The sequence below is a fragment of the Natrix helvetica genome (genome assembly GCF_964273705.1).
Source record: "Natrix helvetica genome assembly, chromosome: 4".
In the NCBI taxonomy this organism is placed as follows: domain Eukaryota; kingdom Metazoa; phylum Chordata; class Lepidosauria; order Squamata; family Natricidae; genus Natrix; species Natrix helvetica.
The window spans coordinates 98,764,914-98,790,380 of NC_138550.1; the positions used below are offsets into that span (position 1 = coordinate 98,764,914).

Sequence of the window (25,467 nt, forward strand, 5' to 3'; positions counted from 1 at the left end):
AGATATACACTGAGATTTGGTGGCTGGCATTCAAATTAGATATCCTTACTTCATTCACTGTACGTACAAGAACAGTGAATAAATCAACAATAACTGAAGTACTAAAAGTGTCTAATTTCCTGTACAGTGCTTCAAGCAACAACTGAAATTAAAACACTGTTAAAAGGCAGCTACATACCCAGAGCATCTTGTCATGAATGCACTGAAGCAAAGGTTAACGGAAAGAAGGAATTTGCGTTCTTAGTTGAAAATCATGCTTTCCATGTAGGGGTCAAGATGAACTAAGCACATATCAGAGCTCAGGTGAGGACCGGAGATTTCATTCTGTGGTTCCTTTTGCAAAAATTTCAAGCAACAAATCCAGTGACTTTTATGCATAATCAGGAATATTTATGGCTGCACAGTACCATGGACTCTACATTTCCCATTTTGGGCAGCTTTTGTAGAATTATGAGATGTAACCTTTACAATAAGCATGTATTACATATTTATGTATTTATTTATCACATTAATTTATATGCTGCCTCTTCTTAGCAATAGCACTTAGATTTAAATACTACTCCATAGTGCTTTACGGCCCTCTCTGAGCAGTTTACAGAGTCAGCCTATTGCCCCCAATAATCTGGGTTCTCATTTTCCCAACCTTGGAAGGATGGAACGCTGAGTTCAACCTTGAGCTAGTCAGGATCGAACTCCTGGCAGTGGGCAGAGCCAACCTGCAATACTGCATTCTAACACTAGGCCACCAGAGCTCCTTAGGACTCTAAACAGTTTTTGATAAAAATTTACTGAAACCCATTTCGACATAACTTAAAACAACATACACTGCTATTAAGTTAAAGAAAAAGTACAAACCCATTATGTAGCCTCAGCCTTCAAAATACTTCCCTCTGCTTTTAACTAATTTGCACCTTCAAAGACAACAGTATAGTTTTGAGGGCCTTTCAAAACAGATACAAGGGAGGATGCATCTCTGTCAGGCCTGTAGTTATGTTCCTTTTAGGATCTTTGGCCTGCCACACTTTCTTATAATTTTCTATGCTGTTTCATTAGTGTAGTAGTTGGGAGGGGGGAATATAAAGGAGTAGGATTGTGGAATGTATTGTTGTCATTCTTTTATAGAAGCCAAGGTCCTCTTTTGTCTCCGCACCTCAACACTTGACCGGAAGCAGAGGGGTGTAGATGCCAGAGTGGAAGATGATGATTGGAACATGTGATGGATTATGGGGTGTGGGGATAGATCATGAACTTTCAACTGGGTGGAATTCCAGGAAGAACATTAGAGTTGGAATTCCATAGACGTGCTAACTTGCCTGTATGATTAAAAGGGAACTTTAAGGATGATTATGCCTTGGTGTCATGATTTCATACATGGTATTTAGAACGACTGACAATCTCCACCTCAAAGGGGCAAACTGTTTCAATGATAGTCTGGCAGCTGAGAAGACTTGCTTCTTAGCTTCCTTCCCTTGGCTTCTCAACTACTGTCTTGGCATGTGCAGATGTGAAGATTGTACCTAGGTAAGATGGTCCCAGAAATAACTGTAACTATCTCAACTATGTATCTCAAACATCTGCAAAAGACAAAAGAGAAGCCCTTCTTCTTCCACTGCTTCTCTGCAACTGATGTTTAGAAGCATGCTGACCCCAACCTTGAGATTACATTGAAACTTTGAGATGAACAGCTGTTGAGAGACCTGCCTTCCATGAATGTCAATCTAGTTATAGCATTCCAGAAAAGTGGATTGAGTTACAAGCAAAACTGCACTTCAAAGGAACATTTTGCATTTATAATACAGTGTCAATACATCTTGAAACCTGGATTGCAATATATATTGAAGACTTTCTTTATTTAATTTTTCTTCCAGAAGGATCCTATGAGTTAATTGTAAATATCAAGGTTTGTCCTAAAGACCAAGAAAGGATTTGAAGGACTCTTTCTAAACATGAACGGCACAGCAAATGTTTTTTTTTCCAGAGTGCCCTTTTTCCTGATAATTCTATTGCATAAACAGCACTTTTTTTTATCAGCCAAATCAAAACTATGCAAAACTCTCAATTTCACATAGGAGTGGATTCTATAAAATGATGGTGTTACAATTTGTTCCAGCAACGTGCCTTTTTGTTGCTGTTCCCATACTTTGGAACGTCTTACCGCTCTGATTACTGAATGTCCTGATCTCCTTGTTTTTTGCAAATTTATTCAGAACATCCTGTTCAATCCAGCATTGGTACCAGTGGTGGGATTCAAATTTTTTTACTACCAGTTCTATGGGCATGGCTTGGTGGGCGTGACTTGGTGGGCATGGCATGGGAAGGATACTGTAAAATTTCCATTCCCTCCCAATCAGCTGGGACTCAGGAGGCCGAGAATAGATGGGGGCGGGGGGTCAGTCAGATAGTATGTACCAGTTCTCCAAACTACTCAAAATTTCCGTTACTGGTTCTCCAGAACCTGCTGAATACCACCTCTGATTGGAACCATAATGGTGAATGGGTTGCCATTTTGACTGTGACTTCTTATTCTTGTTTTTATTATACTGTACCAATTTCCTTGTTTTTGTAAACAACTTGCATTCCATGGAAATAGGCAGTGTATAAAACCATGCAACAGATAAAATAAAACTACATTTAAAGAATTGAAACTTGAACAGCCATTTCAAAGAAACAAAATCAAAGAAACAGTGTTTTTTCATATGTAAGAGGGGAATAAGACAGCTGCTGCACTTCTCTGTGTCCTCTCAATAATCAGTAGAAATGAAGAAGAATCTGTCAATAGCTATTGGAGGTTCTGGCAGTAACTTAGGATATCAATTCTAAGAAAAAAAACTCAATAAATTAAGAATAATGTTCAAATATATTAGGTATCTTTGCATGCATGTTCAACTCTGTAGTAAGGGTAGGGAGAGGTAAGTAAGGGGCATGATTATTGTCAACTCCTTTACCCAAATCTCTGGAACTAAAGTGTATTTAAACATTCTCAAGTTCATACATTAACATTTTCATGTCATGTTTTTATGTGTAGACCAATAGATAACTATTGGATAATAGAAGGATGATAAAATTGTCATAAGGAGCCATGTGCCTTGCACATTTAAAAGGCCTGTCTAGACACTCAATTTTAGTGGAGTGCCAAAACAAATAAAATTACAGGACTATCGTTTTCTTATAGTATATATGGTTGCTGGAGATGATATTGTTTCTTTAATATAAAGGAAGTTTCAAAGGAAAAGTTATTTGGAGGGTTTATAGGAAAACAATGCACAGAAGATACACATCAGAGGGTAATTAAACCCTCCATAACTCTAGCAGTCATGTATGATATGAAGACATTTGTTTCTTACATTTTGATTGAAAACTGAAAGGTGAAAAGGGTCATTCTTAGAAAAACAGCATTTAAAAATAATGCTCAGGCATGCTGCAAGAAAGACTGATGGAACCCGAGGATTATGTCTTACACGGACAAACTAAAACCTGAAAAAGCAAACTATTTAGAGTGCTTTCAATCATGATGCCTCCGTGGAAAACTAAAAATCAAAAGTGAGCAAGATCTAGGATTAAGCACAGGAAGCATTTTCTCCTCCCAGCTTAAATCATACCACTCTGTTCCCCTTATTCTTTTAAAGTTCAGCTGGAGAATTCCCATCTTCATAATATTCATGAACAATTGCTGTGGTTTACAGGGTTTCCCTGCTGTTTTATTCACAAGTGAACAAATGAACTTTAAATGTTTTATTAAGAAAAGTCCATTTGCTCAGGGACTGATTGCTGTAAATCCCCTTCCATACATTGCAGGACATATAGTTACAGGGTCTCTCTCTACGGACACTGAGTTTGATGGAGCAATTGGATGATTCGAAGAAGCTGCTGCTGGATTTGAAAGCAGTATTAGGCCCGCTGAAGGCAAAGAACGTGTCTTGGGACCTCATCAACTTCCCATCTTGTCTGTCATGTACAAAGCTAAAGGTCAGACTAAAGATGACATCAGCCCAGCCTGTAAATTCTTTGAAAAAGAGAGGAGAAAACCAAGCACAATAGAAAAAGTGATAGAGGGAGGGAAAGGAAGTAATAGGATGAGAGGGGAAAACAAACAGGTAGAGGGATAAAAGGAAATGGAGCAAATGAGCCACCACAGAGAGTGCAATGGATTAAGTGGAAGAGGAAGCAATAGAGCAATGAAATGATAAAGATGAGCAAATGAGAGCAGGTGACAGAGAACTCATAGCAGCATGAGGGAGGGTACATAAGAGGAAAAGACAAAAGGTGAGTCAGGAAATATGTCCAGAAGACAAACGAGCAAAAATATATGAGATAACAAGCAAAAGAGAGACAATAATAAAAAGACTGTGGCTCATCCACAGGGTGGGTGAGAACTCCAGCACCTGATTTGCAGGCTGGTGGGGGTGTTTCCTGGTGAAGAAGGCAAGAACGAAAGCCACCATCCATCCCACGAAGCACTTCTGTCTGATAACTAGACCTTCCTGTCAAAACTTGCTTTCTCATCATACCCACCCCAGGGAAATGGATGGAGAGATGCTGAATGTGACTTCCTACTGGTAGGAAATCTACCAGTGGCTTTCCTTAACTTGATCCACATCAACCGGATCATTCACCCACCTCATTACTAAGGCAGAAAAGGCATTGGTTGCTAGGCCAGAGCAAATTATAACAGCTGTAATATAAGTGACTCCACAGACCCTGAGGAGGAAGTGAGAAGATAGTTTTCAGAACTTTGCAGGGACAAAATAGCGGCTGTGCTCTTCCTGTCGTATGTAGGAATTTAGTACCTTCCCGCTATAGTTAAAAGGCTGTCAGACATATCAAAAAATCCTTACTCTAACAAAACTTACTGATAAATGGGATGCTCATGTACACATTTTCAGTTTCAAGATTCTGTAACTTTTTCCTTTCGATATATATGCTTAATATATATTAATTTTTTTCTCAAAGGCCATCACTCTAGTCAACAACTAATTCCCACAACACTGTGAAATTATTTATTAAGACTGTATTACTTTTATTCTTCTCATCCTTTCTAGTACCTATCTCTTCCCACTTATGACTATAACCATGTTGCTTGTATCTTTAAATTTTATATTGTTTTATTTGTTTCCTAGTTTCCTTGATGATGGCTTATTAGTAACCTAGGACAATCACTAAGTGTTGTATCTTATGATTCTTGATGAATATATTCTATTTTATATAGGTTTTCAGAAATCCATCAAGCAGTGATGCCCAAAATGTCTGTCTGCCTTCCACAGAGTTTTTTTTTTGTGTGGCTTTTATACAGTTTTAACAAGCAAAGCACAGAAAGCAACAGTATTGTTTTTTGTTTACTCCCCCATTTTTCCCTTGTGAATCCAGAAGGCTATCCCAGCCAAGGTTGAATCTCACATAACTCCCTGATACGGCTTGTCTCTGCTCAGGGAGATAATGGGCAAAAAGATAACCGGCTACTTGAGATCATGGCTTAATGTGCATGTCTGTACATAACCTTTCCTCTTTTTCCACATCTGGTTCTGCTAATTAGGTGAGCTTGTAGGTATCCAAGATAACCAGCTACTGAGATCATGGTTAGCTTCCTACGCATGTCTTTACGTAAGGTTACCTCTCATTCCTTCAATTTTATTTTTCTTTATGTACACTGAGAGTATATGCACCAAAGACAAATTCCTTGTGTGTCCAATCCCACTTGGCCAATAAAGAATTCTATTCTATTAATAAGGCTTTGTGAGAATTTAACCTTCTGCTTTTGAGGCAGCTGCTAGAGACTTGATTATGACTTATTTTTGTTCTGTCTCATGAACTGAAGGCAAGTCGATTAAGCCCATAAGTCATATAGCTTACTCTTGGACTTCAAATTAGTTATTTAAGCACTTTCAATTCATTTTATCTTCTCAATAAATAATTGCTGGAAGTTTCCTATATCTTCATTATGCACACTCTCTTAAATGTGCAAGTTCCACTTTTTTTCAGGTCAATCAAGATATAGGGATTTTTGAATATAGGAATTTGCTTTCTAACACATGAAACAACTGAACCAGTACATTTATTATTAAATGAAATTCAACTCTTCATATTTAAAGTTCCTGGCTGGCTTTCCTTTCACTGGCAGGGGCCAAGAAGCTTTCCCATGTAAACACTTATCTGTTACTAAGCAGCGAAACCCATTCCATGTCTTCCTGGTGTCCCTTTTTCCAGCACACCTTAATTTGTATGAAATGGAACAAATGGAACAAATACATCATCTGGATCACAGGGAAAAGATAGGCAAGTTGCATTAACAGCAGCATGCCTCAGCTGAAACAATTTTAAGTCTCTGTCATCTCCATTGTTCTGTGATTCTGTAGGTACTAGCATATTATTTAAATTAATCCTATTATAGTAAAATGATGGAGGTTCCCCCCCCCCAATAAATCGACACTGAGGTGTGACTCACATGGACATTAATATTCAATAAATCTTTGTAATATTATAGCTAAGTCTTGAACCTTTAATAAATGTCTTAAACGCTTTCAATTCATGTTCTTTACTCAGTAAGTAAGTAATTGTTGGGTTTGTCTTATTTGTGGAGGAAAGGGTACATGTGAATGAACATGTCTTTGTGTACTTACATGTTGTGTATACACATAATGTCACTTCTCAGCCCAGAATTAACAATTAGCCTTTTAGTACAGATCTAGAGGTGGCCCAGGAGAGAATAAAGTAATCAAACAATATGAAAAGAAAACCATTGAAATAGCGAGATCAAAATAAAGGTGATCCTGTTCAAGCTAAATTTTAAAATAGATTAATAATCCTGCTCCAAAGAAGACACCTGCCTGGCAAAATACAAAAAGAGATATTTCATGAGAAATACCTGCTCACAATAGAATCCCTTATGCCACTAGGCTCAAAATTTTGGGCTTGGACAATATGGAACTGCTCTGCCTACGGTCGGACCTATGCATAGTACACAAAATTGTCTGCTACAATGTCCTACCTGTCAACAACTACTTCAGCAACAATTGATATAAACTTAAGGTAAACTGCTCCAAACTCAATTGCAGAAAATATGACTTCAGCAACAGAGTGGTAGATGCCTGGAATGCTCTACCTGATTCCGTTGTTACATCCTCAAACCCTCACAGCTTCAACCTTAAACTGTCTACCATAGACCTTAAACTGTCTATGGTATCTTAACACCACATTCCTAAGAGGTCCGTAAAGGGGGCATGCGTAAGTGCACCAGCATTTCTTCCGTCTCTGTCTTACTTCTCCATTTATTTGTACTCATTTCCTTTGTTCATGTCCATGTTTATACTTATACCTGTTATCTTGTACATGTTTGACAAACAAACAAACAAATAAATACAATCTAAATGTCTATTTAGTCAGCATCCTATCTGCACTCTGGCCCTGGCTCCTGCTAATGAGAAGCTCAGAAGCAAACAGGACTCCCCGTTTCTGAATTCTGCATCATGTGCACAAGTCAGCTCTGAATCCCACCATACAGCTTTACATATAAGTATATTAAAATGTATATTCAAAATGAAGCCGATCCCATCTTAACACCACATTGGGTGAAAAATGTAACACCTTTCCTCAGGTGTCTCAAAGGTGCTTTGAGAGGCAACTGTTCAAAAGGCACCTACGACCTGGATGACTGAGAATCTCCACAGACACTTTTCCTGAACAAGAATGCCTTAGAAAAGGATATGGCTGTTGGCCTTTTAGGCCAAGAAGAGTAGAAGAGAAAAAAACTATTAAAAAAAACTATAAATAGACATGTTACACATATCTACCAGGAGCCACCCTTACCACCACCCACCAGACCATGAGAAACTATTATATAGTTATATATTTGTGTTATATTATGTGATGCTTTAATTATATTCATTATATAACATTTTTTAAAAAAATAATTGCCCATGGACTGATACATCTAGGCATCCCATTAATAAAATCCAGTGCATCTTCTTTCTTTCTATTATGTATGCCCTTGCTGATATATAGGTGTGTGTGTGTGTGTGTGTGTGCGTGTGTGTATTTCTTCTAGAAGGATGGATGGAGATTTAAAAAGGAACACAAAAGTCAATGGATCTCAGGTAAATAATGACTAAACTCAAGAGAAATCACAAAAAGGGGTTAAATGCATCAAACAACAGCATCTCCCACGCAACAGCTACTCTGCATAGTAATTTGGCCTGTTGTCATTTGCATGTCATAGAATCATAGGGCTGAAATGGATCTTGGGAGTCTTCTAGTCCAACTTCATACCCCAAAGCAAAAGACCTTATATCAACCCAAACAAATGGTTATCCTATCTTTTCTTGAAAACCTTCAATGATGGAACACCAAGAATTCTGGGAGGCGAGCCATTCCATTGATCAATCATTCTCACTGTCAGGAAATTAGTTCCAGGTTGGATCTGTCTTTAATGAGCTTCCATCCATTTCTGCTATCCTCAGTGTTTTGAAGAATAAGTTGACCCACTCTTTTCTGTGACAGCCCCATGAGTGCCTGAAGACAGTTAATGTCACTCCTAATCCTTTCTTTTTGTTAGGCTAGAGATATTTCCTTAACCAGTCATCATATGATTTAGCCTCCAGATTCCTTATAATCTTTGTTGCTCTTTTCTGCATTCTTTCTAGGGTCTTAGCATCTTTTCTGTATTATGGTGACCAGAATTGGACACAGCATTTCAAGTGTGTCCTCAGTAATAAAGAGGTAGTATAAAGAGGTAGTATAAAGAGATAGTATCACTTCTCATGATCTTGATGCTATATCTCTCTGTTGATGAAGCTTAGAACTGCATTGGCCTTTTTGGCTCTTGTTTTCAGTAGCATCTGTTCTTTGCTATTTAAAATCTTTAGGCACTCTGAAATCGGCTGTTATAAATCTTTGATATGGTAAACTGGATCTTAATTAGCTTCTTGGCTCCTAGCTCTGGAAACAGCTATTATCACCAGACCTTAAATTTACTTATACCTTAATGTTCTTACAAGACACAAATTATCTAGATCAGTTTTAAAATAAATACCAACATTATGTACATGATGAATGTGATGACATTCCAATGTTATGTAGCAGTACTGAAATAACTGAACTGCTAACAAGTTCACTTAAGTTTCAGTTAGGCAAGGTTGTAACTCCCATCTCCCACCAAGTTCAAGAGAATTGGGTCTGCCCCATCTAGTTCCTACTGTAACTCATCCATCATGGTGAGCAAAAACATTTCATTTTTTAGCCCAAATAGCATTGGAAAAGGGGATAGATCAGGGGTGTCAAACTCAAAGCCCGCAGGCTGGATTCGGTCCAGTCCATCCACCCACCCAACCCCCAAGCTCCATTTTCGCTGGCGGAGGGCTAGCAAAACAAACAGGAAAAACAAAACAAAAGGAGAAATGTTTCCCCTTTTGCATTTGAACATGCAAGAAGGAACAGGAATGGGGAAAGGGAAAGAGGAAAGACACAGACAAAGAAAAAGAAGGAAAGATGGAAAGAGAGCAAGGAAGGAAAAATAAGGAAAGAGGAGAAGGAAGAAAAAAGAGAATGAAGAGGGAAGGAAAAAAGAAAAGGAAGGAAGGAAGGAATTATAATGAGAGGGAGGGAGAGTCTCAGGGAACTCCTGCCTTAGCACTTGGCCACCACAGGTGCCCCAACACAAGTGACGTTGAGCTGGCCACACCTACCATGGGCATACCCAGCTCTGGCCACAGCCACCCCCTGGCCCTCCAAGATCAAACACAACCCTAGTGAGGCCTTCAATGAAATTGACTTTGATACCCCTGGCCTAGATAGTCTTCTTCAGCAGGTAGAATTGAGAAGTCTCACTTTTTTCAATTACTTTGACCAGAGTTGGCATTTGTTTTTGTTTTTAAGAAATGGCCTAGAATTATATGTATGTATGTATATGTGTATGTGTATATGTATATGTATATGTATATGTATAATGATTGCTTTCTTTCAGAAGGGAATATTCCCCAAATAAAAACAAGCAATATTTATTTTCCTTTACCACGAGGGTTTTAACATTAAATAAAATATAAATAAATGATAAATGATAAACAATGATGTTGTCATCTAAGTAGTTCTATTTCAGCAGCACTGTGTCTACATATTAAGACAAAAATTTAATAGCCTATATATTGCGCAAAGTGAAATGTACTGTAACTGCATCATCAGTTATCTGTTTCAGTGGATGTTTGAAATCTGCGAAGCAGCTGAATCTCCAGATTGCCGAACGTTCAGGTTTCTGCCCTTTCTTCATATAAATTATACATATCTTCACATTATACTGCAGAATCTCTTTCTAGCAGTTTCAAGATATCTGAAATGTATCTGTCATGTTATATTGGATTTTAGACAGTCAGCTCCATTAATTTTGGTCACCCCAGTCTTCATTTCCACAACTGCATCAGCAAAATATACAGGCTAGGGCCGATTAAGTTCTTCCCAACACCAGCTCTATTCAGAGCATTCATTTCAGTGGAATCCTTGACAGCAGACAATTACAGCAACAAATAAGATGTTATTATTGAAGGTGAGAGAGACAGTTTTGTGTAGCGGTTAAGGCATCAGGCTAGACACTGGGAGACTGTGAGTTCTAATCCTGCCTTAGGCACAAAGCCAACTGGGTGAACTTGGGCCAGTTACTCTTTCTGCCCTGGGAAGGAAGAAGTGGCAAGCCGCTTCTGAAATCTTGCTAAGAAAATTGCAGGCCGTTGTCCAAGCAGTTTGTCAGGAATCAAAACTAACTCAAAAGTATTAAAATAATTCCACACTGTATGCACTTGTATGCAAAGAATAAAATGATGATACTATAAAACATCCAGGGAGGTTGTAGGTGACAAAAAGTAGCAGCAAAGATTACTGATTCACAAATGACAATCACACGTTGAGACAAAGGCAACAGAATAAATCAGGGATGTCAAACTCGATTTTGTTGAAGGCTGTACAGGTTTGTGTTTGAACTTGGGGAGTGGAGTGGGCATGGCCTGGGTTGGGTATGGCCAGCTTGACATCACTCATGTTGGGGGCACCTGTGGTGTCCAAAGCGCTCCACCAGTGAAAACAGGATCCCGAGCTCTGTTTTCAGCTGCGACAGCTTGCTGCAACCCTCTGTCAGAGAAAACGGAGCTTGGGAGGAACGTGTGCATCTCTCCCGAGCTCCGTTTTTGCTGGCAGAGGTACCACCAGCCAGTCCTTCACTGTTTCCATGGTAGCCCCGTGGGCCAGATCTAAGCACCCTGTGGGCCTGGGCCTTGAGTTTGACACCCTGGAATAAATGTTAGCATCTTTTGAGTGTGTTGCTAAATGGTTAGACCTATCTTTTAAGATCTAAATTAAATTAGATCACTTATTAATTTTCTTGCCCTTTTAGCCATAATTTTGGACATCTGTTGAAATGATACTGTTACTGTGAAAGTCCAAAATCTGGTGAATGTCGACATTCACCGGTGAATGAAAGTCCGAAATCTGGTGAATGTCGACATTCACCAGTGAATGTCGACATTCACATAGTCGCTTGGTGTATGTCCTTATCCTCTCGACACCCTTACCCTAATACCCTTACCCTTATACCTCGGCTCCTCGCTTCCTTTTAAGCGTCTTCTATTCGCGGACTTTTTTTAAAAAAACCTGCGATCCTGCGCGGTTAGAACGAGTAGTTTCCAGGACCGCGAATTGAAAAGCAAAAGGAAAGTGTTACGCTGAGATTTCGGACTTTCACAGTAACATATATGTCACTGTGAAAGACCGAAATTGGTATGTGTCGACATTCACCGGTGAATGTCGACATTCACCAATTTCGGTCTTTCACGGTGACAATACCATTTCAAACAGCAGCTTAGCTGAAACTGTAAAACCTTTTAAATAAGTCCTCAGTGTAAACAAAATGTTAAACAGATAATCTGAAGAAATCCTCCCCCCCCCCCGAGCAGCCAAGTTTAATTTCAAATATTTTTGTACATCCAGGCAATTATTTGCTTCCAATGGATAATTCATTCTGCTCCCTACTTACTCAGTGTAAAATCAATCTCTTCTGTTTGTATGACATAAACAACAAGCAGTTTCACAGGAATGAAGCAAACCATATGTGAAGGTGTTTAAAAAAGCACAACAGGGAATACGCTGTGCAAAGAAGCATCTGCATTTATTTCAATGTCAAATCACTTGTGTGTTATAAAAAAAAGGGAAGTTTATTGTTTTTATTAAAAACAAAGTTGCTACAGCTGTAGTGCTTTTTAATTAACTCTTGGTTTCCCTCAAGCTCTGCCATAGCTTTATCTGCGAAGGCAGAACTAAGGCCTTTTTTATTAGCTTTGCTCTGTTGTGAACGTAACCCAGATTTTACTGAACTCGGCCACAGAAGAATCAATAGACAAATGAATTCATTGACGTTAAGTATGTAAAATGCCTAGTAAGTGGTCATGAGACAAATATCATGACTGAGACCACAGGGCGAGTAATAGGTGCTGAACTTTCTCTTTCACATTATAATATATGCCATATTTTTCGGATTATTAAGATGCACCAGAGTATAAGACACACCATGATTTTGAAGAGGTAATTAAAAAAAAAGTTTTTGCACTCTGCAAGCCTCACAAACTCTCTGCACGCCTCGTTTTTTGTTTTTGTTTTTGTAAAAAAAAGGGGGGGGCATGCAGAGGGTTTGGGAGGCTAGTAGAGTGCTCTGGGGAGGGTGTAAAAACAAGCAAAAATGACCCATTTTTGCTCATTTTTGCCTTCCCCAGCCCCCAGGAGCATTTTGCAGGCCTCCCAAACCCTCTGCATGTCCATTTTTGCAAAAGGGGCGGGGTTTCAGTAGACCAAAAATACTGTATTCAGTGTATAAGATGCATCCAGATTTTCACTCTCTTTTTGGGTGGAAAAGGGTGCGTCTTATACTCCAAAAAATACGGTAGCTACCCAGAGTTACCCTGTGGTAAGATGGGCAGCCAATAATTTTAATAAACAAACAAACAAATAATTCAAGCCCATATCCTAGGAGACCAGGAGTTTTATAATCATATCATTCTATGGCAAAACAACTTTTTTAAAAAAAAAATGTTGACCAGTCAGTGGGCCATACAATTGGAAGCAGGATGCAGAAGGAGAAGACCTCTTGATGTGTTTACAAGCACCACTCCGACAGACAGGTTGTGAGGGGTTCTTTTATACAGGTCTACTGATCTTCCATATTAAAGCTCTGAGGACAGCTCCAATCCTTGATCTTATTGATGAGGTCCAGACAGCCTTAGGGCAGCATGTATAATGTGATGCTGGCTTCTAGTACAGTTGCTTTTTTTTAAAGGATATGACAAACTCAGGGAAATCATGTGGAACAAGGCTGTTAACCTTGATTCCAATGGCACTGCCTCTTAAAGTCATCTGATAGGAGACCTGTAGAATTCCTTTTATAGTTCTTGGCCACTGTGAGAACAGAACTGCTGAAGTGGAAGGGCCAAAAGTGCAATCCAACAGCATATTGATTACCATACTTTTCAGAGTATAAGACACACTCTCCCCCCCCCCCAAAAGAGAGTGGAAATGTTGGTGCATCTTATACACTGAATACAGCCAATTTTGGCCTCCGGAAATACCACCCTACGCATCCCGTTTTTACCAAAAACAGCCTTTTTTTGCAAAAATGGGGTGCACAGAGGGTTTTGGAGGCCTGCAGAGTGCTCCTAGGGGCTGGGGAGGGAAAAAATGTGATGCATGGGGGGTTTGGGAGGCCAAAAATGGGCTTGTTTTTCACAAGAATTTGTATTTTTGCCCTCTGTGTGCCCCATTTTGGTGAAAAACAGACCCATTTGTGGGCCCCCAAACCTCCAGGAATGCCGTTTTTGCTCTCCCCAGCCCTTAGGAACACTCTGCAGACCTCCCAAAGCGTCTGTGTACACCAATTTTGCAAAAAAAATGGAACACAGAGAGAGTTTGGGAGGCCTGCAGAGTGCTCCTGGGGGCTGGGGAGGGCAAAAACTTTTTCTTCTTCTTTACCTCTTTGAAATCTTGGTGTGACTTGTACTCGTTTTATAGTCCGAAAAATACTATGTACTTATGTCAACATGTTTTTCTGCCAATTTCAGGATGGGAGAAATATATTATGGAAAGTTTATAAAATTGATAAGTAAATAAATAATAATTAAAACTTAAAACAATAAAAAATTCATTCAAACAAAAAGGAACAAAAAGATAAATAGAAAGTGCAGAAAAGAAAAATGGAAGGAAAAGTATAAAATAAAAATATAATAAAAGGCAATATATCAAGTGACTTCCCCCTTCATCACATGTGTAAACAATATTAATAACTTATTAATTTTATTAACCTCTTAATATGCAACAAATGATCTCTTCTTGCCATGTCTCATCTCTTATCTTCCACAAAGAATCAATATATCAGTAAAAGTTCATCTAGAATTACCAGACATATCTATTTTTAAACTGGATCAAATAAACCAACTTTCTGTCTTCTTATTTATTTATTAGACTCTTCAAACATTGTCTTAGAATTTGATTTCTTACATTTTTTTGTTCCCATTTCACAAAATCTTTCAAAGCTTTTACGAGCATTTTTTTTTTTGCAATCCAATATAAAATAATTAGTCAAATCATTCTCTTTCATTTGTTATTTGCATATCTCTTTATTAAATCATTGGATAGTTCCTTTTGTATGTCCAGTGTAACATCTTTTTCCATTTCATTCTTGTAACCTATCAATTTCAGATCAGTTTCAATCATGTCAGGGAATATTTGATCCTCTTCCACAACCTCTTTTACATATAGTCTATCTATAGAGGCAAACACTCTTAAAATTAACATCTGGGTGCATTGTTCAAAAATATTATTTAATATGCCCAGTGTTAAAGTATATTGCTTCATTTTGTTTTAGCACATCAAGTGTGAGTGTTCTTCACCTTTAATTTTAATCTTTAGTTTTTTTCTATTTCCTCTAATGCCTACTTCTTAAGGTTATATCTATCGTATTATTTTTCAAAGAAAACAAAAGCATTTCTCCATGAGAGCAATTCTTTATAATTAATTCCAAAATCTGATTTATAATTTATCAGGATCTTTACACCATTTGTAACTTATAAATTTTTTTAATCACCCTTTTATTGTTTATTCAAAACAAAGTCCTTAAACTTGTGTTTAAATTTTCTTTTGCTGAGGATTCACCCAGGACTATACAACTTGTCTACCCAAAGTTTCCTAATGACTGAAAAGTAGTTGACAAGCAATTTTCCGAATGTGATTGGAAAAGGAAGTGTGCAAACCTTGTGTCCTTTCAAAGGTTCCAACCATGGTTTCAACAGGATGGCTATTCCCTCATCTTTCAGAGAGCTAAACTTCCCTGTTGTTCCCAAAGATTTCTTATCAAACAATAGCTTCTATTGTTAGGGGCATGCAGGAGGTGGAAAATATGCCATATATCAATGAAGGCAAACCTTTTTCACCTTGGGTGCCAAAAGCACACCCGTGCATGCCATTACACTCGCTCGCCTGCCTAGTGCTGTGCTCTCTGTGCATGCATGTGTGACACCCCCCACACTGCTCGTGCACGCGTGCATAACTTTCTTGGACCCTGGGGAGGGCAAAAACAGCCTCCCCTGCCTCCCCAGAGGCCCTCTGGAGGCCAGAAATGGGCCATTTTTCAACTTGCAATGAGCTAGTAGTTCCATTTTTCATCCTCCCTAGGCTCCAGAGGCTTTCTAGGAACCTGGGGAGGGTGAAAAATGACCCAACATGCAAACCAGAAGTTCAGGAATGGACTTCAGGGAAGCCTCTGGAGAGCAAAAAACAGCTGAAAATCAAGGCTGAAAATCAGCTGGCTGGAGCTGACAGGGCAATGCCTCGTGTGCCCTCAGAAATGGCTCTGTGTGCCACCTGTGACACCCGTGCCATAGGTTTGCCATCATGGCCATAGATGCTATTGCAATCATCTAGGTTCATTTCTGTTATCTGACAACAAAAAATAAGATGTGTTCATTCATTTAATGTCCCACAAAATTGATCCTTTTTCAAATCCAATTTTGACTACCAGTACCGTTTTGAATATGGGATCTGTTACACTCAGACAGATTTCTTTTCATCCCATGGCATGATGGCTTCAAGATAAAGCCAACATATAGTGTAATTTATGCATTTTCCCTTAAAATCACTGAGAAATCTCAAAATGTTCACTTTCACAGGGCATTTTGAATTGCTCCATAAGGAAATCCATTTACTAAAAAATGTACCATTACAACATAAAAGACAAGGAAAGTTCAACTGTCTAGCAAGAAAACAAATGCTTGAAGAAATAATAAATATTTCCCCTCTTTGTATTGTTTTAGTTCTTTTTTATTTGCTACTTGTTTCCAAAGTCTTCCCAACAGTGAAGGAACACATACAGGAATTTACTACACATGGTATGGTGCTTCTCCTGTACTGCGTACAAAGGCATTTACTCCAGCCTGATTTTGCTTCATATCACCAAAAACAATCCTTTGATACAAGCCCACTCTTGAGTGTTTCTCAACAGCTTTGTGTTCATATCAAGATTTCTCAGACACAATTCCTGGGTCTGTGTGTCTTCCAGTCTGGCCAAGACTGGCAATCCTAGATATGTAGAGGATATCAAATCGGGAAAGGCTGAAACACTCTTTGAAATAATTGGATTACAAAAGTATCCTAGGAAATTATATTTCTGACTCAATTTTAACATGGCTATTTAGTTGGTCTATAAAATAGTATTGGAAAATTACATAAAAAGTCTTGGCCTAATGCAGGAAATGTAGGAGAGAGCTAGATATGACTTGTATGTCTATCATCAAGAACAGGGCTATCAAACTCGCGGCCCATGGGCCAGATGAATCACATGCTGGCCACACCCACACCCATTTTAGCGAAGGGGGGGAAATCCTGGTACGTCATGTGTCGACGCAGTGATGACATGAGTTTAGCATCCCTGATCAAGGACATAGAAATCCAATGTAATTACTAATATAACAATGGGGAAACTGTTTCTTTACTCTATTTTTTTGCAATTATTACTTCAAAAAGTTCTTTTGGTAAAAAAAAAACATTTATAAAGATGAAATTCACATATCACAGCTTGCAGTCTCAACAGGCAGACCAGGCATTCCATTGACACAGGAATTCCACAAAACTAAAAACTAAGGATGATTCAGCTATAAGAGCAGTAATAATGCTCAATGAAATTTGATTTCTATGGTATGCACATCCATAGAAAGTCTGGTTTTTAAACATTACACTATTAGGACTTATGATGTAGAAATTTCAGGAGCTATATTTTCAATATATCTAGATTCTAGAAATATCAGCTTGGGAAACTAATGATCAAAAACCATAATATGTATTCCGTGCAGTACTTTTGTTCTACTCAGGTTATACTTGTCTAAAACTGAATGGACAACTTGGTCCTATGAGCTGGTCAGTCAAATTGCTTCCTTTCGTTTTAAGGAGATGTAGTGATAACAGAGAAAAATAAAATAAAATAAAAATAGACAAATACTATATGACTATTTATACACATAAATGTGTGTGTGTGTGTGTGTGTGTGTGTGTGTGTGTGTGTGAGTGAGAGAGAGAGAGAGAGAGAGAGAGAGAGAGAGAGAGAGAGAGAGAGAGAGAGAGAGAGAGAGAGAGAGAGAGAGAGAGAGAGAGACTTTATATTCGGGGGAATTCAAAACTCAGGTTAAGATTTAGTACCAATATTAGCTGTATTGATTGGGAATTTTGGAAGATGGAATCAGACCACCATATTCGGGAAAGCTGATTTAAAGCCTTGTTCAGTTGGGTCTCTGGGCCTTTTTATAGCATTTTATGAATAATAGCATGATGTACTGAGACTTAGTGCGGTAGTTTGTGAATAATAGCAACTATTGGCAGGAATAGGAACAATACTTCTTGAAAAAATATTTCTTGTCATTACCTCTCCCTTCTGCAAAAAATAATGTCTCAGGAAAGCCATATCTTAAAATGTATATATTACATACTCACTTCTTGGAATATACAGTATATAAATTTACAAGGTGAACATAGAAGGGTACCAGGATGGTGAAAAAACCCAAACTATTTTCAAGGGAACTCTAAGCTAATGATAATTAATGTACTACATGCATAACTTTGAAGATGGGTGGTAGTACAGTATTTTGTATTAAATAGATTTTATGGGACTTTAAGAGTTTATAAAAAGGCTGCCCCCATAAACGATTTACAGTTTCAATAAAAGATCAAGGAAATTGTTCAGATTGCATCTCAGAGTATCTGAAACTCTTATTTTATGGAAGCCTGAAAACCTCCATACCTAAAACTCCATTAATTTCTTTTATTATGTTTTTGTCCCTAATCATATAACAGAATATATATTTAGAGATGAAGTCTAACAGAGAATATCTAAGATTAGAGGAAAGACTGATCCCTTTGACTCCAAGTTAAAATAAGTTGGAGGGTAGAAAAAGCAAGAATATAAGTAAGATTAAGCTAAATTGCTTGTCCAACCAAAGTCCTTCTTGACGTTTTAGCCTGCAATATCTATCAAGCCTAGTGAAAATTGATTAGGGAGGACAGAGATTAAAGACAAAAATATCTGGAAAGACTCAGAATGAGAAACCCTGTTTTAAGGCCCACCATTTGATGTAGTCATTGCTTCCATCAATTGTTCCTAGTTTTGTATGTCTATTTGTACAATAGCATCACTGTAAGAAGATCATTTCATTAATACAGGGGAAGATATATGTTTTGAAAAGAGAATATTTGGAAATACAGAAGTCTGTTTTATACTGGGTAAGGCAATTTGTCCAACCTCCCAATGATTCTGATTGGCACCAGCTCTTCAAGATCTAAAGTATTAGTTTGTTAATTGACAGCTTTCTATCACTTTATTACTCAAGATTGACAGAGATAGTACTTGTGGATCTAGTACTTGTGGAGATAGTACTAGTGGATCTTCTGCTCCACAAGTAAGCAAGAAGAGTGTGGGCAGACTATCTATTTTATCTGTTATTATTTTTAAAATAACTCATTTAAACTAGGACCAGAGGTGGTATTCAGCAGGTTCTGACCAGTTCTGGAGAACCAGTAGCGGAAATTTTGAGTAGTTTGACAAATACCACCTCTGACTGGGCCAACACCAACTATTCTCTGCCTCCAGACCAGTGGTGAAATTCAATTTTTTTTACTACCGGTTCTGTAGGCGTGGCTTGGTGGGTGTGGTGTGGGTTGGTGGGCATGGTTTGGTGGGTGTGGCAGGGAAATGATACTGCAAAATCTCCATTCCCACCCTACTCTGGGGCCAGCCAGAAGTGGTATTTACCAGTTCTCCGAACTACTCTGAACTACTCAAAATTTCTGCTACCGGTTCTCCAGAAATCCTGCTGGATTTCATCCCTGCTGATTGGGAGGAAATGGGGATTTTGCAGTAACCTTCCCCTGCCACACCCACCAAGCCACACCCACAGAACTGGTAGTAAAAAAAAATTGAATCCCACCACTGGCATACAAATCAGTAAACAGCTATTATTATTTACCTTCTTTTTTGAAAATGTATCTCCTCTTTTGAAAGAAAGAAAGAAAGAAAGAAAGAAAGAAAGAAAGAAAGAAAGAAAGAAAGAAAGAAAGAAAGAAAGAAAGAAAGAAAGAAAGAAAAATGTATTCTTCCTCAACGGATGCTTTTACTTCTTTCGGTGAAAGCCTCCTTTTACTGGAGTTCCCCACTAAAAGAAGAAAGTGTAAGATGACACTTGCTAAGTAAAGGTAAAGGTTTCCCTGTCATGTCCAACTCTAGGGAATGGTGCTCATCTCCATTTCTAAACTAAGGAAGCCAGCATGGTCTGAAGATATTTCTGTAGTCCTGTGGCCAGCATGACTATATGCTGAGGCACATGAATGTTGTTATCTTCCTAGTGAAATGGTATCTTCTCACAGAAGCGGTATTCACTTTTGAACTACGTACTAGGTGGGCAGGAGCTGGAGCAAGTAATTGGAACTCCTTCCATCATGCAGCACTTGGGTCCCAAACCCGAGATGTAAGCTTTCCAGCTGATGAGCTCAGCATCTTTAATGCAGCCCCCTCTTTGCTAGGATGCTCTGGCATCCACCTGATGGAATGAAACACCACTAGAAAATGACTCCTAACTATGGAGTGATGTGGAGGTTGTAAATGAGAGCCTGAACTTTTGAAATGCCCTATTGACCATTCACTGACGGTAACAGTAGAGACTCTTTAGATCAATCTAGACTGGACTACTGCAATGCTCTCTACATGGGGCTGCCCTTGAAGAGCACCCGGAGGCTTCAGCTGGTCCAGAATGCGGCCGCGCGGGTTATCATGGGGGTACCTAGGTGCTCCTATGTTACACCCCTTTTAGGCGGCCTGCACTGGTTACCGGTTGTCTTCCGGGTGCGATTCAGGGTACTAATTATGACCTTTAAAGCGCTCCATGGCTTAGGCCCAGGGTACCTGCGAGACCACCTACTGCCACCAATAGCCTCACACCGTCCAGTACGATCCCACAGAGTTGGCCTCCTCAGGGTGCCGTCGGCCAGACAGTGTTGGCTGGTGATCCCCAAGGGGAGAGCCTTCTCTGTGGGAGTGCCTTCCCTCTGGAATGAGCTGCCCCCGGAGCTTCGCATAATCCCTGACCTCCGGTCCTTCCGACGCGCTCTAAAAAGTTGGCTTTTCCAGCAAGCTGGCCTGGCCTGTTAATTTTATTTAATTTTTAAAATGTGAGTGTTATATAAATTGGGTTTGTTTTTTGGACTGTTTCTAATTTCCTTTTAACTTTTGTACTATGTGTTTTTTAATGCTGTACGCCGCCTTGAGTCCTTGGGAGAAGGGCGGCATATAAATCTAATAAATCCAATCCAATCCAATCTCATATAGCAATTGTACATTACCTTCTAAATGGTTTGGACTGGCAGGTTTCCCAAATGATGCCCAAATGTTATGCCATTGCAATGAAAATCAGAAGTCACTAGGTCTGGGGTGGGGGCACTCTCTATACATTAAATCTCAGTTGCATGCCAGACACAGTCTCTTTTAATGGGTATTTGTCATTCACATTCTTAATTTTGTCTTGCTTTGGTCTATGACCATATATTTTAATAAATTAAATTGAGAGCCTAATGGGCAAAAGAGCAAGAATTAACCCTGGAGAAAGCAGTGAGCAATATCCACTGTGATTAAAAGGAGAATTAAAACTGTAAGTGGGAGAAGGACAAAAAACCAGGAAGGTCTTTGTTTTCTTTGTTGCTGTTGTAAATAATCAGCTCCTACTTTGGAGACCTTTCTTAAACTTTTAGGAGAGGGGAGCATATGGTCCATAAATTGTGCACCTTTGCATTAGATTGTACTAATCCACTCCCATGGAAATCCACACTAGATTTTGTCTGTAACTCTCATTTGGACAAACAGGAGAATTGGGGCAGTCTGAGCCAGTAGATCTTTATGGATTGGAGGCAGAGGTGGGTAGTGGAATTCACACCTGGGTCGCAGAAATGGCAGCGACCCAGGCCTGCCCTTCCCCCGAACTGGTTCCCTAGCCACCGCTGAGCCGCCACCATTTTTAGTGACTGCACATGCGCAGTTCACTGTAAATTGTTCTGCACATGCACAAAGAACAATTTACATTGAACAGCACATGCACACACAGCGCATGTCTGGCGTACGTGCGGGTTGCGAACCCGTAGTAAAACTGGCAGCAACCTACCCCTGATTGGAGATAAGAAGGAGAATTACAGCTGAACAAGGTAAACAGTAACATTAGAAAAAAAGAACAAAACAATCCCAATAAGATCCTTCTTTTATTAAGGTCCCCCTACCGCCCATCATTAATTTAGGATTAGATTCTGAAGACAATTACATTAATCTTGCTCATAAGTGAGCCACCAAGTACCAGTGGAGGCTGTTAGAAATATTCCAGCCCACATATTTCAGAAGCGCTCATCTAGGGAACAGGGGCTGGGGTTTTAGGGGAGTGGGCACAAGCAGGATGATATTGAACAATTTAAATATACAACTGTTGTTACATTGCAGAAGCATTACACAGTTTTTGTGCCCCTCTCCTCTTTTCAAAGTAAAGTGAAAATTACTTTTTCAGTTATTATCTGTTTTGAATGGTTTATGACGACTGCTTAATAGGTGGTGGAAACACTTTTGGGTGAAGATGAAGGAGAGAATGGCAGAGGCAGGAAGTTTTATCTGAAAACCCCGGGCAAAACTGAAGCAGGCAGATTATAAAATTAGGATTTGGCAAGAATATTGTGGTTAGAACTGTTACTCTAGCAACTACCCTTTTCAAAGAAGTGCCCAAGGGCCTTTAATAACCACAAATGGCCAGGAACTCATTTTTATGGCTTATTCAAACGGCATCACTTCCAGCAACAGGAGAAATGAAATGTATTTTCTGATTCTTGAAATGATGAACAGCTCTGGTACTAAATCACCACTTGTTTCAACTGTCACATTGCCTTAGAAAGTTTTGCCTGTATTTTTCACCATCCCAAACACATTTTACATAGTTCTTCACGAACGAACGAACAAAAAATAAACCACCAAATGTAGGTTGGCTCACCATACAGAGAATCTATGTTTCTCCAATTCCTCCTGATAAGACCGTAATACGCCGTCATCAGCATCAAGTCTGATCTTAGAACTGCTTTGCATGACCACATCATTTGGATCATTCTTCTTCATCTAAAATTAACATTCATAAATAACATTCCTAAAACAGCTGAAAATAGCAAGCAGGAGATCTTAGGACTCTGACTCAAATTGCCTATTTTTAGAACGACTATATTTGTACAAGAACAATTCTGTTCATTCTGCAACATGTAGGATTTTAACTGATAACTACCAAGGAGATTCCATTAGCATTGATCCCCACACTTTCATCTTAGGTCTTGCAAGAGTGCTGAATTCATCAATGTTGCATTTCAATAGAAGAGAATATATGTAGCTCAGGGTTGTACTTTGTGCTCTGTGAACTTGGTAATTTGCTTGCAGCTGTTTAATTACCTGTCTAAGTAATATCATCAGTGCTCATATGGGTTGCTGCTTGTTTATACACAGTCTGGTAGTGCAAGCTACTGTATATAAACGGGGAACAAACCCCTCATTCACAAGCACCGAGAGCACCAAGGATTCCCCAATGTTAGTTAACAATAGCAATAGCACTTAGACTTATCTACCACTCCATGGTGTGTTACAACACTCTCTGAGCAGTTTGCAGAGTCAGCTTATTTCTCCCAAGAATCTTGACCTTGGAAGGATGAAGGCTGAGTCAACCTTCAGCCAGTTAGCATCAAACTCCTCGCATGTGGGCAGAGTTTGCCTGCAATAATGCATTCTAACCACTGTGCCACCATTTTAGGCTACAATTGCTTTAAGACTATCTAAACCAGGGATGTCAAACTTGCCGCCCATGGGCCAGATGCTTCACATGATGGCCACACCCATGCTCTGTTTAGTGAATGGGAAAAAAAGTCACGATACGCCACGTGATGCTGCCGCGACGACGATAAGGTGAGTTTGACAATCCTGATCTAAAACATTAGGGAATAAGTTCCTGGTGGTTTGACTGGCACCATTGTAAACCCAAGGGCATTGGCATCATTGCAGTGCCAATGGTATTCAAGTGGTGCTACCGATGCTTTGAGATTGGATTGCATCCAAGGCACCTATTACTATTGGTACTACCTTTGTTTTCTTTTGCCACAATCATTCTACCTTTAATTTGCAGCCCTTTGTATTTTGCCATTTCTTCCTGTTCTTTCTCTTCTAGTCTGATGTCTCCAGGTACTGCCACATCCACTATGCAGACTTTTTCGTCTTGCTCACCAACAGTTGTTTCGGTTTGGGGATGTTATGTGGCAGGTGACTGCCTGTTTGAGTTCCGTAGTCCCAAAGCATTTTAGCTTCTTCGTTTTCTATTACTTTTTCTATTTTGTGGTCCCACCTGTCTTGCTTGCAGGCAAATGATATTTCTTGCAGCTATTCCAGTGTGGCACTGTTGTTACTTTGTCATGCTATTATTTCTAGGTGTTATGCTATTATTATTATATTTCTAAAATATAAGCATAAAGTGGATGCATCTTTTTTCCCCTTGCCTGTTCCCCTAAGGTTTTCTAATATGTATCTCTGTAATAGGCCCTGCAACTTAAGCAGCAGCAGTGTGAAAAGCCTTTATGATTTCAAAACAGATTCACCTGCAAAGTGCAGATACTGAAGGCACACGTTGCGTAAGCATCTGTATTGTTATGCGGAAGGTGCAACACAGAAAGGCATTAAATGGATTACTGTATACATGAAAATCATTCACTGGGCTACGTTTGATCATGCACATGACTCAAAACCCATTCAGAGACAGGAAGGTGTGGCTCCAGGAACCATTTTCTTTCTCACAGTGACTGCCTGGGCGGAGACACTTTGTGCCCTTTAATAACAATACATTAATAACTTAATTGCACGCAGTGCAATGCTCTGATCAGCCTCAAATAAGATGTCACTGCTTTCCTCTTCAGGCTAACAAAACAGCAGAAGAGCAGAGATAGCAGCAACTAAGCTGAGATATAGAAGTCTCCTGGATGGCTCTGAAAATCACTCTTCCTCTAACTCAGGGGTGTCCAAACTTGGGAACTTTAAGACTTGTGGACTTCAACTCCCAGAATTCCCCAGCCAGCTCTGCTGGCTGGGGAATTCTGGGAGTTGAAGTCCACAAGTCTTAAAGTTCCCAAGTTTGGACACCCCTGCTCTAACTGTATCCTACCAAGACTTTTCTTCCAACAATGGCTCTTTTTCTTTTGTTTGCTTGTTTGTTTTAAGTAAATAGTAATGGACTTGGCTCAGCCAAAATTAAGCAAAATTACATTTCGTTGAAATCAACTGCACTCCAGTCCTTTACATATCTAAACCTAAAACCGTTTATATGAATGAAAAAAAATCACTGAATCAAAAAAAACCCTCACCTTCTATGTCAATTTTCAATAATTTAACACCCAATCTCAATAAGCCTCTAAAAAACATTCCACAAGGCAGTGGCAATCACATTGGCACTATTGCCAAGAAGGCATGGACATGCCCGTCACCAGTGGTGTATTAACCATTAAGCAGACTAAGCACGTGCTTAGAGCACCAGGCCCAAAGGGGGCATCACAAAGTTGAGAAAGAAAAAAAAAGACCAATGAAGATTTGTACAGTATGTACAAATATAGTGGTGGGTTCCTACCGGTTCAGATCGGTTCGGACCAATTCGGCCAAACCGTAGTAGTTTGGCAACCTGGGTCACTGGAACTGGCAGCAACCCAGACCTGCCATTCCCCCAAAGCAGTTCTACCGGTGGCACCGTACACACCGCCATCTTGTTTTTTGCTTTTGCACATGCGCAAAGCGCATCAACCACATGCATGGGGTGAACCCACAAGTGAACCAGCAGTAGTGACTGCCAGAACCCACCTCTGGTACAAAGGACAAGATTT

General features: G+C 39.3%; 1 protein-coding gene across 1 annotated transcript in view; it reads right to left on the reverse strand.

The window, feature by feature from the left end:
• Positions 1-25,467, reverse strand: part of LOC309392187 (uncharacterized protein) — a gene marked incomplete at its 5' end in the record, with an annotated part of 165,107 nt that overhangs the window by 78,623 nt on the left and 61,017 nt on the right. The window contains one exon of the mRNA XM_081953188.1: positions 22,566-22,687. Within this exon, the coding sequence (XP_081809314.1) occupies positions 22,566-22,687 (122 nt within the window). The remainder of the gene's footprint in view (positions 1-22,565; positions 22,688-25,467) is intronic.